This window comes from Nyctereutes procyonoides, unplaced genomic scaffold, assembly GCF_905146905.1.
Source record: "Nyctereutes procyonoides isolate TBG_1078 unplaced genomic scaffold, NYPRO_anot_genome, whole genome shotgun sequence".
NCBI lineage: Eukaryota > Metazoa > Chordata > Mammalia > Carnivora > Canidae > Nyctereutes > Nyctereutes procyonoides.
In genome coordinates, this window is record NW_026575041.1 from 26,461,809 (window position 1) to 26,482,750 (window position 20,942).

The following is a 20,942-nucleotide window of genomic DNA, read 5'->3' on the forward strand; positions in this document are numbered from 1 at the left end:
TAGCCTACATCGTACACCCAGATAGAATAGTAAAGTGACTGTTAGAAGATTATCGGGACTTTTAAAATGATTGCATTGGTTCAGTCTGGCTTTTATAGACTTTTAGAGGTTTTTATGTTTTCCTTGAGATTTAACCAAATCTAAATCCTACTGCTAACTCAGTTCTCCCCTATTCATCAGCAAATCTGAATGTCATAGGTGATTTGCTCACTTAATAAGTACAAAATGTGCTACTCACATAATTGTATGTCACTGATTTTGTGATCTGTACTTCTGCTTGGGTATGTATTTGAGAAAAAAGACTCCTAGGAGAAATATTTAGCACATCATTATGTGATTGTGATATAAATGTTGGTTGGAGGTGAGAGAGACATGCTTTCTCAGTTTTCCTAGTTGTGAAATCTTTAAAGTTCAAGCAGATCAATTGTTTAAACATTTAATAATATAATGCTTAGTACTCATAATATTGGAGTCATGCCAACAGTGAACAGGAAGTAATTTTCTTTTTTCTTTCTCCTTTTTATTTCTAGGCACTGACCAGGTTTTCCACAGCCAAAAAATGGTCAGGTGAACTTAAAATCCTGCTGAAAAGATTGAGTTAGGAAATAGATATTTTAGAGAGTTCAGGAATGTTTTATAATTTATGATATTTGTAAATATAGGAGCTATTATCATACTTCCTTACCATGTGGACATATTTCAACTGTTGTCTTTATGAATGTTGTTACTCTTGGGACCTGTCATAAATACACCTGAATGATAAATTTCTATTGTTCCAAAAGTGTGTTTCCAATATCATGTTGTAGAGATGAAAATAGAACCTATAGCAATATTCTTAACCTCAATAATTTGTTGGAGGGTTGACATCTGTATTTGAAACTATATTTTGATTGCTCTCTAGTAATCTCATAGTTCAGATGGATAGGAAGGGGAAAGATTATTACTGGCGAATATAGCCAGGAAAGTTTCATGCAGGTGGCAAGAATGCAGATAGCCAACATAATTTTCCACAAAGTGTTGCTTATCCTTTTCAAAATATTTTATGAAGCCTAGAATATGAGTTGGTATGTTTCTCCACATATAGTAAATAGGTTGTGGAAATTTATTATTAAACTCACTAATTCATTTATTTTTTTAAATAATAAATTTATTTTTTATTGGTGTTCAGTTTGCCAACATACAGAATAACACCCAGTGCTCATCCCGTCAAGTGCCCCCCTCAGTGCCCGTCACTCATTCACCCCCACCCCCCGCCCTCCTCCCCTTCCACCACCCCTAGTTCGTTTCCCAGAGTTAGGAGTCTTCATGTTCTGTCTCCCTTTCTGATATTTCCACGTATTTCTTCTCCCTTCCCTTCTATTCCCTTTCACTATTATTTATATTCCCCAAATGAATGAGACCATATAATGCTTGTCCTTCTCCGATTGACTCATTTCACTCAGCATAATACCCTCCAGTTCCATCCACGTTGAAGCAAATGGTGGGTATTTGTCGTTTCTAATGGCTGAGGAATATTCCATTGTATACATAGACCACATCTTCTTTATCCATTCATCTTTCGATGGACACCGAGGCTCCTTCCACAGTTTGGCTATTGTGGACATTGCTGCTAGAAACATCGGGGTGCAGGTGTCCCGGCATTTCATTGCATCTGTATCTTTGGGGTAAATCCCCAACAGTGCAATTGCTGGGTCGTAGGGCAGGTCTATTTTTAATTCTTTGAGGAACCTCCACACAGTTTTCCAGAGTGGCTGCACCAGTTCACATTCCCACCAACAGTGTTAAGAGGGTTCCCCTTTCTCTGCATCCTCTCCAACATTTGTGGTTTCCTGCCTTGTTAATTTTCCCCATTCTCACTGGTGTGAGGTGGTATCTCATTGTGGTTTTGATTTGTATTTCCCTGATGGCAAGTGATGCAGAGCATTTTCTCATGCGCATGTTGGCCATGTCTACGTCTTCCTCTGTGAGATTTCTGTTCATGTCTTGCCCATTTCATGATTGGATTGTTTGTTTCTTTGGTGTTGAGTTTAATAAGTTCTTTATAGATCTTGGATACTAGCCCTTTATCTGATATGTTATTTGCAAATCTCTTCTCCCATTCTGTAGGTTGTCTTTGAGTTTTGTTGACTGTATCCTTTGTTGTGCAAAAGCTTCTTATCTTGATGAAGTCCCAATAGTTCATTTTTGCTTTTGTTTCTTTTGTTTTCGTGGATGTATCTTGCAAGAAGTTACTGTGGCAGAGTTCAGAAAGGGTGTTGCCTGTGTTCTCCTCTAGGATTTTGATGGAATCTTGTCTCACATTTAGATCTTTCATCCATTTTGAGTTTCTCTTTGTGTATGGTGCAAGAGAGTGCTCTACCTTCATTCTTCTGCATGTGGATGTCCAATTTTCCCAACCCCATTGACTGAAGGGACTTTCTTCCAGTGGATAGTCTTTCCTCCTTTATTGAATATTAGTTGACCATAAAGTTGAGGGTCCACTTCTGGATTCTCTATTCTGTTCCATTGATCTATGTGTCTGTTTTTGTGCCAGTACCACACTGTCTTGATGACCACAGCTTTGTAGTACAACCTGAAATCTGGCATTGTGATGCCCCCAGATACGGTTTTCTTTTTTAAAATTCCGCTGGCTATTCGGGGTCTTTTCTGATTCCACATAAATCTTTATATATATGTATATAATTTTATTTATGATAGTCACACACACACACACAGAGGGAGAGGCAGAGACACAGGCAGAGGGAGAAGCAGGCTCCATGCACCGGGAGCCCGACGTGGGATTCGATCCCGGGTCTCCAGGATCAGGCTCTGGGCCAAAGGCAGGCGCTAAACTGCTGCGCCACCCAGGGATCCCAATTCCACACAAATCTTAAAATAATTTGTTCTAACTCTCTGAAGAAAGTCCCTGGTATTTTGATAGGGATTGCATTAAACATGTACATTGCCCTGGGTAACATTGACATTTTCACAATATTAATTCTGCCAGTCGACGAGCATGGAATATTTTTCCATCTCCTTGTGTCTTCCTCAATTTCTTTCAGAAGTGTTCTGTAGTTTTTAGGGTATAGATCCTTTACCTCTTTGGTTAGGTGTATTCCTAGGTATCGTGTGCTTTTGGGTGCAATTGTAAATGGGATTGACTCCTTAATTTCTCTTTCTTCAGTCTCATTGTTAGTGTATTAAACCCACTAATTCATTTAATGATCATCTATTGAAAGCCAGCTGTGTATTAAGTACTGTTTTGGGGATATTTTTGTCACTTAATCAAGTTCCTGTTATACCAATTAGGTATGAGCAGAATCAGTGATTGCAAGACCAGCTGTTAAATCTGATGTTAGTCTGGATTCCCAAAATCAGATAATGAAATGGTTATTTATGTAAATATTAACACTGATAAAATATGGAACATCACATATAATGCTTATAAAAGAAAGTATTTAGATATTAGAATTTGCATGAAATAAAAATACTTTTAGATTTTGCTTAAGTAAAGTCTTAAAAGAAATTGCTCATGCAGTCAACATTACCATGTTGGGTACTGGCGAATCATTTGGTATGTTTTGTGCTCAAAGTCTGGTGGTGAATAGACTCCCTACCTTGTTCGTCCTGGGCACCAGAGATTCTCATACTGGTTTCTTATCTCTGAGGAGTTGCTGGAGTATACAGGGCAGCTTGGATCTACCTGACTTGTGTCAGGGGTTCCTTTAGATTTTGAGCATGGCCCAGGCTAGGAAGTAACTGGCTCTGCATCAGCCCTTTGTCTTAAAACCCAGCTTATACAGTAATACTTTGAATTATTTTATACTTACTTTATAGGATTGTTAACTCCTGTTTTCTTTCTGTGTTATATTGTGCTTTGTAAATTATTACTTTGACATAAATAAAAACACGGGAAAGCATTAGGTATGGGTTGAAAAAGTTAATGCGTTGCTGTTACTAATTGATGAAATGATGTTCCTGGGTGTTTCCATGTAGGCCAAATGTCAAACATGAATATCTTCATTTGGACTAAGAAACATGTACCTTTATGAAACTGAGACTATACTATATAAAGGATATATTTAGTTTTTTGAAGTCATTTATCTGAAAAATCAACAAAAGAAAAAGAAGAAACAAAAATTGTCAAACTAAGGCAGACACAGAAAACTGCTGGAAGGAGAGTAGTTTTTGTTGTGAGGATCCAGACATGCAATTGCTTTTGCGTGTTCAAGTTTTTCTCCTCAGACATTCTCATTATAATAACTATTATTGTACTGAGTCTATAGATAGTATTTATATGGGAACACACCAGAAAATTGTTCAAGTTAGGCAAGAAACAGCATCTAATTTTTAGACAAAGAGAGAACAACAATCTCAAAATGAGAACCTGAGTTTCCTTACTTAAAACCAAAATCTGACTTAAGGCAACTACATGATTAAAAAAAAAAAAAGGGGGACTACATGATTTACTCTTGAAGTAGTAGTTACCTGGAGATACCTGTGGACTTCCAAGTTGTTACAGGATGATGCTCCTGGGTCTAGTAGGACATTACTCTATGATACAGTGGTTGCTTTCTGGATTGACCAAGTGGAAGGTTCTAGTGTACCCCTGACAGTCTAAACCAAGCTATGAATTCATTTACTCCAAAAATACCTGTTGTCAAAAAAAAAAAAAATACCTGTTGTCAAAAAAGCAAAACAAAACAAAACAAAAACCTTGTTGTTAGGCTCCTATGTGCTAGATATTTACTTAACTCTGAGAAAGTTATTACATGAATTTAGCCTCCTAAAATTAAGGCCAGTAGGAAAATAAAGCATTTATAGTATGTTTTATTTTTCATTATTTAAAAAAAGGTAAATATTTTTATTAGGCTTAATAAAAACTAACAACCTCACATCTTACAAGTCCTTACCACTTAACTACTCACAAATACCCCTTTGAACTTTTAACCATTTCTTGTATTTCTTTCAAGACCATAATTATCTTTCTAAGACTTGATTTCCCCCCAGTTTTATTTATTTATTTTTAAAGATTTTATTTATTTATTCATGAGAGACACACAGAGAGAGAAGCGGAGACAACAGGCAGAGGGAGAAGCAGGTTCCATGCAAGGAGCCCGATGTGGGACTTGATCTTTGGTCTCCAGGATCACACCCCGGGCAGAAGGCGGTGCTAAATCCCTGAGCCACCCAGTCTGCCCTCCCCCCAGTTTTAGATACCCTCTTTTCAACTGTTTTGTTTATATCATAGTGACTTTGTACATATTACAACTGAGTTATTTCATTTATTTTGATGGTGTTACTTAAATAACCCCTTTCCCAGGAGTTAATAATTACCTTTGAATTTTCTTTTAAAAGAGTATAAATTCCCTTTCATTACATTCAGATACCTCAGGATATTGATCAGTTCAATTTTTCTCTGGAGACATTTCCTGGAGCCTGTAACCTATGGCTCCAGGCTAGATAAAATTGCTTCTATCCTATATTGCATCTCCTACTTCTAGATCCCATCTCCTTTTTTCTTGGCTTATTCCCGTGTTTTGTGAGAATGCCTTATCCAATAACTTTCCATAAAAGAAACATATGAGGGTAGTTGGGGTTTTTTTGCCTGTTTGTTTTGTTTTTAATTTAAAAGCTTGGGGGTGTTGAGTTTGAAATCTGGGGTTATAGTGCTTCTTATACAGACTTTCAGCTTACTATCAACTTTTTTTCACTTCTTATTTTCTCAGCTTCAGGAGTACCTGCTGTCTCCAATTCCTGTAGCCCAAACTGATTGGCCTCTTGGTTTCTTTCTCTGTAGGCATGTCAACATAATGTCTTCTGTCATTCAAAAGTTCATTCATTTTTTTTTTCAGGCTTGCCTGTAGAGGTCTTTAGTGACAATAGACAGTTGCCAGGATGGTAGAATGCTTTCTTTATCCAAAGTACAAAAATAGAGTATCCTATTATATGCTCCTGATAAAAATCTTTATATGTTTGTAAAATGTTTTTCTGTTCAACTTAACTGTTGTCACAACTGTGTTGTATTGTAGCACTGATACTGTTATTTTAATGGGAATTAATCTCATTTTTCTAAATTAAAAAAAGTTCTATTTACTCTAAGACCATTAATGTGTTTATCAGATTAATCTTAGTCTCCCAGGTAACCCTTTGATTTCTCTTGGCAGCTGTGAATAAAATCCAACATGAAGTAATCATAGGGATAGCATTTTAAACCAGGTTAGTTAGTGTAAGCCTAGTAATTTTAAAAAGAGTGGAGGGAAAAACCACAGATTGTGATTTTAAATTCTCTAATAGAAAACATTCTTTTTCTTAGTAAGTTCTGTTATAAGACTCTTGATTTATTTTCCTCACTTACTTGCTTTTATTGTAGGATTTATTCCAGGCTTATTAGACTTCTGGTCTTACAGAATGTTTTCAATATTAGTATGGGTGAAAGAAATGGTAGGGAGCCTAAAGAATAAAGACTTAGACGTGAAAGTTCAAAGCCTAAATAGAAATAATTTTTGCATTCAGGTTTGTTTTGTTTTATAATCAAAACATTCTAACTTTAGTTATAGTAATTATAAGATATAGAAATTAATGTGGATGAATTATGGTTTTACAACTGCCATTTGGGACTAGGCATGTTTAAAGAATACGCTATCGTAACTTCCTGTTTGTTTCTTGATTTATTCTCCCAGCGTCTCTGAGTATTCAATATTTCATTCGATACTTTTCCCAAGCCGGAGAGATTTGAGTTCAGATAGCTTTAGAAAGCTAAAGCTTTCTGAACTTGTAACGAGCACCAAAGGTTGTATGTAAGTGTTGAATCACTAAATTGTTCACCTGAAACTAATAATGCACTGTATGTTAATTGGAATTTAAATAAAAACTTAAAAAAAATAAAGCGGTGTGTCTCAACTTTAATATACAAATGGATTACCTGAAGATCTTATTAAAGTGCAGATTCTAAGGTGAGGCCTGAATCTACATTTCTAACAAACTCCCCAAATACAAATGCTAAGAGTCCTTTTGGCCATGACCCAAGTACTACCTTGATATTAGAGTAACACAGAATATATAATCTGGCTTAAATATCTATAGCTGTTGAGCTTCTAGAAAGAAGTCAGCGGGAGATGTTGCATTACTCAGCTACTAAGTATACCAGAATAGTATTGGATTTATTGCTTCTTAGAGATTTAATATATTCATTATTTGTAGTATTCTGTTTAGAATGTGCAATTTCAACAATAAACTTTTATTTATTAATTTAAGTTTTAGACATTACATGCATAACTGTATTTCCCTTGTGTCTTTGAAGAAAACTTTTATCTGCAGTGCAGAAATATCTGTTATCTATAGTTTTAGTCATTGAGATCCTATTGTGTATACTGTTCTATGCTTATAGAAACCTCAAACCGCAGAATATATACATATTTATAACTAGCTTCATTGTATTTATTCCTGTGCAATTAGTTATTAGCAATGAAAGGAGGTTAATGCTTTTTTTTTTTTTTAATCTTCTAAATAGCTCAGTCACTAAAAGAATTTGCAAGATTACTCATTGCAGTAGAAGAAGAAAGGAGGAGACTGGTAAGTCCTTTCCCAATTTTTTAAAGAATAAAGCTTTCTTTGGACATACTAGAAGAAAGATGAGACCTTCTGAATTAGACTGATCTATACCAGACCTTATAATCTGATACGTGTACTAAATGTTACAGAAGATATTTCTGAGTATGATTATCAGTTACTGCTAATGAGATACACTATTTCTGTTTATCTCATTTGCTCATCACATGTAAATCATCTTCACTTTGCTTTCCATTTCTTTCAAAGATACTGAATTTTTAATTTACTCTAATTGAGTAAACTTCTAAAAAGCTTCAGTGTTATAATAAAGATACATTTTAAGTATTATTATTTTTTTATTGAAGTTCGATTTGCCAACATATAGTATAACACCCCGTGCATCCTATCAAGTGCCCTCCTTATTGCCCATCACCCAGACAGACCTTCTAAGTATTAAAGACAATTCATGGAAGGAGCAAATAATTTTGCCAGCATGTTGGCAGGAGACTCTCTTTCTTTCTTTTCTTCTTTCTTTCTTTCTTTCTTTCTTTCTTTCTTTCTTTCTTTCTCCTTCCTTCCTTCCTTCCTTCCTTCCTTCCTTCCTTCCTTCCTTCCTTCCTTCCTTCCTTCCTTTTTTTCCTTAAGTGTTGAGGAAACTTTCTTCAAAAGGTATATTTCAGTTGGATTTTAAGGGCTGAGAGAATTTTGCTTGGTTTGGAAGAATGGGGAAAGCATTGTAGGTTGATGTATTAATTTATGTGACAGCATCAGAGCATAGTTGTTCATAATAAATTTATTCATTTACCAATATAATTTGTACCCATTTTGTTTAAGTATCTTTGAAGGCCTCTGTGACCCTGGCTTTCCATTTGTATATGGGAAAAATAGTAGTACATATCCAGTAGGATCGTCATAAAGCATTTGTAGCGGTTAGATACATATAAGCCATTGTGGGAGACTGACCCATTCTGGGTAAGTCACAGAAAGCTTTTTTAATGGAGGTAAATTTGATTGGAGTCTTAAGACTAAAAAGTACGCTTTCAAGTACTTTATGCATAATCCTCACTCCAGTTCTATGAACTATGCAATAGAAGTCTAAGTTTGATGGGGAGATGTAAGTAGGAGGTGTCTTATGGCCCAGAGAGGAGCTGGTAATGAGAATGGGAAAAAGTGGTTAGGAAGATGTGAAAATAAAGTTGTTGATGGTGTGGAGGCCAGAGGAATATATAATCAGGTTGAGTGAGGTGGTTTTTCAAATCCTATGCAAGTAGTTCAGGAGAATGATAGGCCAACTAGCATGGGCTATAATTTTAGAAAATGTATTTAAAGAATATGGGAAAGTATGTTGTAGTTTACAAGAGTAAAAAGAGCTAAAGAAATGTTCCTATAGCATTGAAGAAACCTGTTAGATAGCAGGGGAAAGGCCCTTCCTCTGAGATGGGAGGGAAGAAAGAGCATCAGGTGAAATGTGGAACTTTGGGTAGTAAGTTGTTTGGACAGGGGGCAATAGTGTCAGAAGGCGTGCTCATCTGCTGTAAGAGGAGTTCATAGAAATAGTTTAGAAAGCCAAGAAGGAGCAGGTATATAAGAGAAAAGGGGCTATGGGTTCATGATAATGAGCCATTAAGGTGAACATCATAAATATGTCAAGGGAAGACTAATTACCATGCTTTCCTGGATTTTTCAAGCAGTACCCAGAGCCATGGACTGAGCAGTAAAAAGAGCTGAGAGGCCAGATTTAAGTGGTGGGCACAGAGGATATGCTCGATTATAGGCACATGGGTTTGTGTAATATGAAAATGGGTCTTGATTGATTATAGTGATAGCTGAGGCAGGAGATGCCCTTAGAAAGCAGAGAGGGCAAGCACAGCTACTATGCTATGTTGACAGTTCACAGGCAAGCAATAAAAGACATTCTGGGACAGGGAAGTTGTAATCAGGAGTGATAGTTGAAACATGCTGAATTTGGCAGTGGAGTTGGTCCAGTTAGTGATAAAGTTAAGATGTGGCTAAGCAGGAAAACAGGCTTAGGAGTCGAGAAGTTATGAGCAGAATTTTGAGGTCATCCCAGATGATGACTGAACAAAAAACAAAGACCAATGAGAAGAAATGGCTGGGGAATGTGGCAGAGTGTCTTATAGGCAGTGGAAATGGAGATTGAAATGCTAGCCCTTAGTCTTCCAGAGATCTTCTTTTCTGTCTTCAGCCATGTTTCTTATGTTAGAGCAAGGAGGAAATTCTGCATTCACGAGTGAAGTCATATTGTAGGTTTTGATTTCTTTACCTGTTGTTTCAAAGAAGGTCTGAAATAAAGAATGCAAAATAATGAAGAAAAACCTATAGATAAAAGCTTAATGGATTGCATATCCACAAAGATTATGTAAAAGTAATTATTAAACACACAATCTAAGTACTGGCGTGAGAAATCTTTTCCAGTCACATGATGTCAGTAGTGAAGGTATAGCCAGTAGCAGATTTTGTGCAAAGATGTGCTGAAGAATTTTTCTTTTAAAAATTAGTATTTCATTTAGGAAGTAGAATATTTTAAGTGTACTAAGAGTATAAAAGAGTTCTGTAATTGATAGTCATTCAATTATGTTTTTTTCAGTGATAAGTCCTGATTTATTATATATTATTTGAAGTTGACCAAAATATAAGTATGTTAGAACAGCGACTACATAGACACCTAACAGTTTAATCAAATTCTCTTGTTCCCAGTGATTTACCATACGTAGTAAGATGAATACATCATATAGATAACCTAAAAGTTGTTTGCAGAAAAAAAAAGCGCAAAGAAATATTGTTTTTTGAAGAAATGGTACCTCTTTATAGCTTCTCACTAACTTGAAGTATTGAGTTAAAAAATTCCGGGGATCCCTGGGTGGCTCAGTGGTTTAGCGCCTGCCTTCGGCCCAGGGCATGATCCTAGAGTCCCGGGATTGAGTCCCATCTCCTCCCATTCTGTAGGTTGTCTTTGAGTTTTGTTGACTGTATCCTTTGCTGTGCAAAAGCTTCTTATCTTGATGAAGTCCCAATAGTTCATTTTTGCTTTTGTTTCTTTTGCTTTCGTGGATGTATCTTGCAAGAAGTTACTGTGGCCGAGTTCAGAAAGGGTGTTGCCTGTGTTCTCCTCTAGGATTTTGATGGAATTTTGTCTCACATTTAGATCTTTCATCCATTTTGAGTTTCTCTTTGTGTATGGTGCAAGAGAGTGCTCTACCTTCATTCTTCTGCATGTGGATGTCCAATTTTCCCAGCACCATTTATTGAAGAGACTTTCTTCCAGTGGATCATCTTTCCTCCTTTATTGAATATTAGTTGACCATAAAGTTCAGGGTCCACTTCTGGGTTCTCTATTCTGTTCCATTGATCTATGTGTCTGTTTTTGTGCCAGTACCACACTGTCTTGATGACCACAGCTTTGTAGTACAACCTGAAATCTGGCATTGTGATGCCCCCAGATATGGTTTTCTTTTTTAAAATTCCCCTGGTTATTCGGGGTCTTTTCTGATTCCACACAAATCTTAAAATAATTTGTTCTAAGTCTCTGAAGAAAGTCCATGGTATTTTGATAGGGATTGCATTGAACGTGTAAATTGCCCTGGGTAACATTGACATTTTCACAATATTAATTCTGCCAATCCATGAGCATGGAATATTTTTCCATCTCTGTGTCTTCCTCAATTTCTTTCAGAAGTGTTCTATAGTTTTTAGGGTATAGATCCTTTACCTCTTTGGTTAGGTTTATTCCTAGGTATCTTATGCTTTTGGGTGCAATTGTCAATGGGATTGACTCCTTAATTTCTCTTTCTTCAGTCTCATTGTTAGTGTATAGGAATGCCATTGATTTCTGGGCATTGATTTTGTATCCTGTCACGCTACCAAATTGCTGTATGAGTTCTAGCAATCTTGGGGTGGAGTCTTTTGGGTTTCCTATGTAGAGTATCATGTCATTGGCGAAGAGGGAGAGTTTGACTTTTTCTTTGCCAATTTGAATGCCTTTTATTTCTTTTTGTTACCTGATTGCTGAGGCTAGGACTTCCAGTACTATGTTGAATAGCAGTGGTGAGAGTAGACATCCCTGGTGTGTTCCTGATCTTAGGGGAAAGGCTCCCAGTGCTTCCCCATTGAGAATGATATTTGCTGTGGGCTTTTCGTTGATGGCTTTTAAGATGTCGAGGAAAGTTCCCTCTATCCCTACACTCTGAAGAGTTTTTATCAGGAATGGATCCATTTTTTTGTTTGTTTGTTTGTTTGTTTTCTTTAAAGAAAACAAGTTTTATTTTTATAATCAGAACGTTCTAATAAAAATATTATTATAATATTAGCTACCTTTAACTTCTGGGCCTTGACTCTCTACCAGGTGTGCCGTGAAGTGCTTGCCCACCTCAGTCAGCCCCTGAGACCCCCCACTTCCCTGAGGTAGGTCCAAAGGAATACCCCCAGTGCCCCCCCACTCTGCGGCCCGCCCCTCCCGAATCCCTCTGCCAATCTGGCCCTCGGCTCGCTCCCCTCCTCCGCTGAGCGGGGCCCCCCGATGGCCTCCGGAATATCTCACCTCCACCCAGGACTGAGTCCCCAGGGGAGGGGAGGGTGTCTCAGCTCAGCCACACCGCCCAGGCTGGTATGCAGCAGGGGACACCACACGGGGGCAGGGCAGGTGCGGCCGTGTGGTTCTGCACTCGGGGACCCTGTCACTGGCCATGGATCAGGATCCATTTTGTCAAATGCTTTCTCTGCATCTAATGAGAGGATCATATGGTTCTTGGTTTTTCTCTTGCTGATATGATGAATCACATTGATTGTTTTACGAGGGTTAAACCATCCTTGCATCCTCGGGATAAATCCCACTTGGTCATGGTAAATAATCTTCCTCTTGTACTATTGGATCCTATTGGCTAGTATCTTGTTGAGAATTTTTGCATCCATGTTCATCAGGGATATTGGTCTGTAATTCTCCTTTTTGGTGGGGTCTTTGTCTGGTTTTGGAATTAAGGTGATGCTGGCCTCATAGAATGAATTTGGAAGTACTCCATCTCTTTCTATCTTTCCAAACAGCTTTAGTAGAATAGGTATGATTTCTTCTTTAAACGTTTGATAGAATTCCCCTGGGAAGCCATCTGGCCCTGGACTCTTGTGTCTTGGGAGGTTTTTGATGACTTCTTCAATTTCCTCCCTGGTTATTGGCCTGTTCAGGTTTTCTATTTCTTCCTGCTCCAGTTTTGGTAGTTTGTGGCTTTCCAGGAATGCGTCCATTTCTTCTAGATTGCCTAATTTATTGGCGTAGAGCTGTTCATAATATGTTTTTAAAATCGTTTGTATTTCCTTGGTGTTGGTAGTGATCTCTCCTTTCTCATTCATGATTTTATTAATTTGAGTCTTCTCTCTCTTCTTTTTAATAAGGTTGGCTAATGGTTTATCTATCTTATTAATTCTTTCAAAGAACCAACTCCTGGTTCTATTGATCTGTTCCACAGTTCTTCTGGTCTCAATTTCGTTGAGTTCTGCTCGAATTTTAATTAACTCTCTTCTTCTGCTGGGCGTCGGGTCGATTTGCTGCTTCTTCTCTAGCTCCTTTATGTGTAAGGTTAGCTTTTGTATTTGAGTTCTTTCCAGTTTTTGAATGGATGCTTGTATTGCGATGGATTTCCCCCTCAGGACTGCTTTTGCTGCATCCCAAAGATTTTGAACAGTTGTATCTTCATTCTCATTAGTTTCCATGAATCTTTTTAATTCTTCCTTAATTTCCTGGTTGACCCTTTTATCTTTTAGCAGGATGGTCCTTAACCTCCACGTGTTTGAGGTCCTTCCAAACTTCTTCTTCTGATTGAGTTCTAATTTCAAGGCGTTATGGTCTGAGAATATGCAGGGGACGATCCCAATCTTTTGGTATCGGTTCAGACCCGATTTGTGACCCAGTATGTGGTCTATTCTGGAAAAAGTTCCATGTGCACTTGAGAAGAATGTGTATTCAGTTGAGTTTGGATGTAAAGTTCTGTAGATATCTGTGAAATCAATCTGGTCCAGTGTATCATTTAAAGCTCTCGTTTCTTTGGAGATGTTGTGTTTAGAAGACCTATCAAGGGTAGAGAGAGCTAGATTGAAGTCACCAAGTATAAGTGTATTATTATCTAAGTATTTCTTTACTTTGGTTAATAATTCGTTTAAGTATTTGGCAGCTCCCACATTCGGGGCATATATATTGAGGATTGTTAAGTCCTCTTGTTGGATAGATCCTTTAAGTATGATATAGTGTCCCTCTTCGTCTCTCACTACTGTCTTCGGAGTGAATTTTAGTTTATCTGATATAAGGATGGCTACCCCTGCTTTCTTTTGAGAACCATTTGAATGGTAAATGGTTCTCCAACCTTTTATTTTCAGGCTGTAGGTGTCCTTCTGTCTAAAATGAGTCTCTTGTAGACAGCAAATAGATGGGTCCTGCTTTTTTATCCAGTCTGAAACCCTGCGCCTTTTGATGGGGTCATTAAGCCCGTTCACGTTCAGAGTTATTATTGACAGATATGAGTTTAGTGTCATCATGATATCTATTTAGTCCTTGTTTTTGTGGATTGTTCCACTGAACTTCTTCTTAAAGGGCATTTTAAGAGTCCCCCTTAAAATTTCTTGCAGAGCTGGTTTGGAGGTCACATATTCTTTCAGTTCCTGCCTGTCTTGGAAGCTCTTTATCTCTCCTTCCATTTTGAATGAGAGCCTTGCTGGATAAAGTATTCTTGGTTGCATGTTCTTCTCATTTAGGACCCTGAATATATCCTGCCAGCCCTTTCTGGCCTGCCACGTCTCTGCGGAGAGGTCTGCTGTTACCCTAATATTCCTCCCCATGAAAGTCAGGGACTTCTTGTCTCTTGCTGCTTTAAGGATCTTCTCTTTATCTTTGGAATTTGCAAGCTTCACTATTAAATGTCGAGGTGTTGAACGGTTTTTATTGATTTTAGGGGGGGATCTCTCTATTTCCTGGATCTGAATGCCTGTTTCCCTTCCCAGATTGGGAAAGTTTTCAGCTAGGATTTGTTCAAATACATATTCTGGCCCTCTGGCCCTTTCGGCGCCCTCGGGAACCCCAATTAAACGTAGGTTTTTCTTCCTTAGACTGTCATTTATTTCCCTTAATCTGTCTTCATGGTCCTTTAATTGTTTGTCTCTTTTTTCCTCAGTTTCCCTCTTTGCCATTAACTTGTCTTCTATGTCACTCACTCGTTCTTCCACCTCGTTAACCCTCGTCGTTAGGACTTCTAGTTTGGATTGCATCTCATTCAGTTGATTTTTAATTTCTGCCTGATTGGATCTAAATTCTGCAGTCATGAAGTCTCGTGAGTCCTTAATGCTTTTTTCTAGAGCCACCAGTAGCTGTATAATAGTGCTTCTGAATTGGCTTTCTGACATTGAATTGTAATCCAGATTTTGTAGCTCTGTGGGAGAGAGGTCTGTTTCTGATTCTTTCTTTTGAGGTGAGGTTTTCCTTCTAGTCATTTTGCTCAGTGCGGAGTGGCCAAAAACAAGTTGTATTGGGAAAAGGAGAGAAAGAGAGAGAAGGAAAGAAAAGAGAAAAAGAAAAAAGAAAAAGAAAAGAAAAAGGAAAGAAGAGAAGAAAAAGGGAAAGAAAAAGAAAGAAAGGTGAAAAAAAAAAGGGGGTGGGGGAAGCAATCAGAAATCAAAAAGAAAAGAAAAAAGAAAAGAAAAAAAAAAACACGGGGGAGTATTTCTGTAGACTTTAAGTCCCTTGACTTCCCCTGGAACTGGTCAGTCCAGCTGGTCTTCTGGGGGAGGGGCCTGTTGCGCTGATTTTCAGGTGTTAGCACTTGGGGGAGCTGCTCTGCCCCTGCCTGCTGCAGGGCTCAGCGGGGGTTGTTTACCCGGTGAGGCCCCAGGAGGAGCAGCCGCAGTTGCTATGGCAACTCTGGAAGCCTGGATTCAGCCTCCGCAGGAACTACGGGGCTCGGGGCTCTCGGCTTTCCATCTGCAGGGCCTGGAGGCTCCGGGGCGGGGCCGCTGATCTGCTCAGTTCGGGGCAGGAGCGTCCTCGCTGTCCTGGGCCCTCCCGGCCTCCGCCTGTCCCGGGGGGAGGCCGGATCCTGGGCTGTGTCCCGGCGCCCTGTGCTCCTGGGCCTGCGCTGGTGGATTCGCGCTCCCGCCCCGCAGCTCCCTCCCTGGAGCCGCTCCGGAGCCCCTCCGAGCTGCTCCGGTCCCGCCGTGCGCGCTGCAGCCCTTAGGGAGCTCGGCGCACTCTCCCGGGGCGCAGGTGTCTGTTAGTGTCCCCGGGAGCCCGAGGGCATCCCCGCCCTCCTGGGTCCTGCTCCAACTCCGTGCGAGCCCCTTTCCGCCTGTCCGGGAAGGTTGGTGCAGCTCCTGCTCCTCCGGGACGGGGCTTTCCTGTCCTGGGGACACTCGCCCCGGCCTCACCCCGGCTCCTCGCGGGGCCCCTCCCCCTCGGAGGCCTTTTGTTCCTTTATTTCTTTTTCCCGTCTTCCTACCTTGATAGAAGCGTGAACTCCTCTCACTGTAGCATTCCAGCTGGTCTCTCTTTACATCTCAGGCCGAATTCGTAGATTTTCAGGATGGTTTGAATGTTATCTAGGTAATTTGTTGGGGATAGGTGATTTGGGGACCCTACTCTTCCGCCATCTTGCCCCTCCTCGAGAGGGCTGTTTCTGATTCTTTCTTTTTAGGTGAGGTTTTCCTTCTAGTCATTTTGCTCAGTGCAGAGTGGCCAAAAACAAGTTGTATTGGGAAAAGGAGAAAAAGAGAGAGAAGGAAAGAGAAAGAGAAAAAGAAAAAAGAAAAAGAAGAAAAGAAAGAAAAAAGAGAAGAAAAAGAAAGAAAAAGAAAGAAAGGTGAAGAAAAAGGGGGGGGGGAAGCAATCAGAAATCAAAAAGAAAAAAAAAAGAAAAAAAAAAAAACAAAAAACCACGGGGGAGTATCTTCTGATTCTGTAGACTTTAAGTCCCTTGACTTCCCCTGGAACTGGTCCGTCCAGCTGGTCTTCCGGGGGAGGGGCCTGTTGTGCTGATTTTCAGGTGTGAGCACTTGGGGGAGCTGCTCTGCCCCCTGCCTGCTGCAGGGCTCAGTGGGGGTTGTTACCCCGTGAGGCCCCAGGAGGAACAACCGCAGTCGCGGGGCCAGCTCTGCAGCCCTGGAGTCAGCCCCCGCAGTAACTCCGGGGCTCTCCGTCTGCAGGGCCTGGAGGCTCCGGGGCGGGGCCGCTGATCTGCTCAGCTGGGGCAGGAGCGTCCTCGCTGTCCTGGGCCCTCCCGGCCCCTGCCTGTCCCGGGGAGGCCGGATCCTGGGCTGTGTCCCGGCGCCCTGTGCTCCGGGGCCTGCGCTGTGGGATTCGCGCTCCCGCCCCGCAGCCCCCTCCGCGGAGCCGCCGCCCGAGCCCCTCCGAGCTGCTCTAGCCCCGCCGTGCGCGCTGCAGCCCTTAGGGAGCTCGGGGCGCTCTCCCGGGGCGCAGGTGTCTGTTAGTGTCCCCGGGAGCCCGAGGGCATCCCCGCCCTCCTGGGTCCTGCTCCAGCTCCCTGCGGGCCCCTTTCCGCCCGCCCGGGAAGGTTGGTGCAGCTCCTGCTCCTCCGGGACGGGGCTCTCCTGTCCTGGGGACACTCGCCCCGGCCTCAGCCCGGCTCCTCGCGGGGCCCCTCCCCCTCGGAGGCCTTTTGTTCCTTTATTTCTTTTTCCCCGTCTTCCTACCTTGATAGAAGCGCGGACTCTTCTCACTGTAGCGTTCCAGCTGGTCTCTCTTTACATCTCAGGCCGAATTCGTAGATTTTCAGGATGATTTGAAGGTTATCTAGGGAATTTGGTGGGGACAGGTGACTTGGGGACCCTACTCTTCCGCCATCTTGCCCTTCCCTCCTTTAAGTGCATCTTTAATTGAAATGTTAGAATTATTCCCCATAGAATACATTTAATCTTAAATGATTAGAGATGCCCTAGGTCAGATGTCCTGTTATAAAGACTCAGTCTGTTCCCAGTACATGGAGGGCATTTGAGCCATACAAGTTTCAGTTTCTCGACCGTTAGAAGAACTGCTCTGTACTTTGCATCAACAGTAACTTAGCTGTGCACACACTACCATTTTAGTCCAGGGTATTCAAAATTAATTTGAATAAATACTAACATACAAGGAGAACATCCTAGGGAGCTATGGAATCCTCATTTGAGGCCTTCCAAAAGAGATCGTGGTAACCTCTCTTTTGTTATTTGTATTGAAACACTGAATTTGACTCTTCAGGCCTTTGGATTTGACATTCCCTCTCGCTGAGACCCTGGAACCACACTCTACCCATCATCTTTCCTTCTCAATACTCACCGTCTCGTTCCCTTGTTCTCTTTCCCCAGTGGCTTTCTTTCTACTCCCCTAAATGTGTTGCTACAATCTTCTTTTGGACTTAAACCTTTGCACTTGTCCTTTCTCTGCCTTGTCCTGTTCCATATCCTCTCAAGACTGGTTCCATCTTGTCATTCAGACTTGAGCTCATATACTCCACTGGGCGTCTGCATTTTCCATATAGCCTAAGTTAGTGCCCTTTAATCCTTGTGTATTGTGACAGAAATAGCTGCTCTCATGCAGCTTGCATTCTACTGGGCAAACATTAAACAAATGATTTCTGTTGGTGTTGAGTGCTAAAAAGAAAAATAATGCAGCTGGTAGAGGATCCTGACACTTACTGAGGTGAAGGAAGAGATAGGGAAAAATAGTTATGATTTTGAATCAATTTAGGTGCCTCTTGGCTATCTAAGTCACCTTGTCTAGGGAGCAGCTGGATATATGAATCTGGAGTTCAGGGGAACACGTACATTTTGCAGTTGCTGACATGTACAGGGGATTTTTTTTTTAATTTTTTTTTAATGTACAGGGGATTTAAAGCTATGGGAATGTATGAGATTATCCAGTCTTGAGTGTGTCGACAGAAGAGAAGAGGTGGGAGGATTGAGTCCTGGGGTGCCTTGAGTCCAGACTTTGGTCAGATGAGATAGAATCAACAAGGAGATTTAGATCAATAGGAGAACCAGGAGAAAGCTTTTGGACTGCTTGCTCAAAGTCTCATATTTTCACTTGGCTATACTGAGATGTAGGATGATATTGAAGGGAAAGGTATAGCATGTAGACCCAGAGACTGCAGGGTGCTTCAGATCGGAGGGTCCAGATCTGACCTGTCCTATACTGCTCCTCTCTCCCTTCCCCGCCTCTTGACACATGTGGACTGTGTGTATAGCAGTGTAGACATTTTTTTCTTAATTGTATCTTTGTCACCAATTGAGGAAGCCTCCGTTTCAGAATATTTTAGCTCTTGTTTATCTTGAAGAATTTGTACAGATGAACTTATTTCGTATAGTTTCCATTTTGATTAACATAAGAAACTAATTACTTATTTTAACCATTACTACCCACAACATTCACATTTGACCTCTGTCAATTATAAATTTTGCTTTAGGTTTCCCAGGATTTATATTCTTTCTATTCACTGCTCAGATCAGTCTTTTTTTATACTCATATAGTGGTAATACTTTCCTGAACTGGGCTAGGTGTCTGGGTATTACTTTGGAACAAAAACATTCTTGAGGGACTGGGAGGGGAAATTTACAACCTTAGCAGTTGTTTCTTTTATAAGAATATTAAAATCTCTATTTTCTTTTCTTACATTTTTCTAAAGTACAAGCAATCCAACATAAGGATTAATAAAGGATAAAGTCAAACGTGTCCTTTCGTTCTTTAGGTTCCAACAAAATTAGATTTTAAAAAAATTTAAAAAAGAAAAATATGCTAGAAATGTGAATTACTTGGTGGTTATTGACACAAGATTTTGAGTTGTTATGAGTCTCAGATATTTAAAAAATATGTGATACCTAATACGTTAGACACTTGTCATATGTGTCTACTGAGCACCTGAAGTGTGTTAGTTTTTATGTAGTTTGTATCATATTTCTGTTGGGAGGCTGTAGGTCGTAACTGACCTGGGGCCTTTTCAAGGTACCAGGCACTGCTATGGTTGCTTCATATTTTTAACTGATCTGTTTTCAGCAACCCTCTGAGGTGTATGCTGTTAATATGCCCAATTTAAAGAAGAGCAAACTCAAAGACGCATAGCTAATAATTGGTATTGTGAGGGTTTAAAACCAGGCTTTCGGTTATAGAGCCTTTGTATAATCCACAATATTACAAACTAAGGCTCTGTTTTAATTAAAAATTGGATAATAACAATAGTAAACATGTGTTGTTAATATAGTATGTGAGATGCTCTGGTGAGTGTTTTAGGTATATTATTTTAATATCTTACAAAAATTAGGGACGAGCACAGGCATTATGCATTTTGAAATTAGATTAATTTTCAAATTTTTCATCATATTTAAACAGGCATATATTTAATCAAAAACTCAATCCATCACCCAATTGACATTTTCCACATCAAATTTTGGCATGTGGGACCCCAAAATATGCACTAAACCTATTTAAGTTCCCTCCCCCACCCCTTACCTGCTCCCCTACCCCTATCACAATCTTCAAATCAAGGATTCACAGAATTGGAGAATGTTTTAAATGTCAAAAATTTCATGTCCTTATTTTTCTTGATTAAATGTGATTTCCCTCCTTTTGCCATTAATGTTTGCATTGCTCATAACCCATCAGTAGGTAAGGTCAATTAATCCTTGAGTTTCTGTCATTGGTACTGTTATATACTAAATCCAATGGTCTGTGAAGTAATCCAGTTACTTTTATTATCTCAGATAAATGAAGCATAGTATGCTAACATTCTACATGCATGACTATTGATTATATTTCTGGTATATTGTAGGTTAACTTTTATTGGAAACAAACTTTGGGTGTTCTGCGCTATACACCAGTATTTTTATACTGTGATTTCACTTGAATTAAAAAAAAAGCCATTTCAATGTTCTCCATGTACAAAGTTCTGATTTTCACATTTATTGAATTGCAGACATTCCCTGTGATTTCCATTATTTGGTGAAGTACTAAGGTAGACTTGAGAAGTGGCTGATAACACACAATTCAGCATGACTGCAGCACTAGTAGATTTAATTTTTTGTTGATCAACAGTTCTAATACTCATTTGTATTTTTTAAAGTGTGCAAAGTCCTTTTTTTTAAAGATTTTGTTTATTTATTCATGAGAGACACAGAGGAAGAGAAGGGGAGAGAGAGAGAGAGAGAGAAGAGAGAGGCAGAGATGTAGACAGAAGGAGAAGCAGGCTCCATGCAGGGAGCCCAATGTGGGACTTGATCCCAGGATTCCAGGATCACCCCCTGGGCCGAAGGCAGGCGCTAAACCAGTGGGCCACTCAGGAATCCCCAAAGTACTTTTTTATACACTTTTATTTTATCTTTACCGCAACCTGAAACTGAGCTCAGACTGTAAATGAGTTATTCTAGATAGTACATAC

At 39.9% G+C, this 20,942-nt stretch overlaps 1 protein-coding gene across 5 annotated transcripts in view; it reads left to right on the forward strand.

Annotated features, from left to right (window-relative positions):
* The window catches only part of ARHGAP42 (Rho GTPase activating protein 42), a 309,228-nt gene that overhangs the window by 86,340 nt on the left and 201,946 nt on the right, over positions 1-20,942 (forward strand). For 4 of the 5 annotated variants that reach the window (XM_055320459.1, XM_055320460.1, XM_055320462.1 and 1 more), the window contains exon 3: positions 7,493-7,554. The exons of the other annotated variant lie outside the window; for it this stretch is intronic. In XM_055320459.1, the coding sequence (XP_055176434.1) occupies positions 7,493-7,554 (62 nt within the window). The remainder of the gene's footprint in view (positions 1-7,492; positions 7,555-20,942) is intronic. 5 annotated transcript variants of the gene reach the window in all.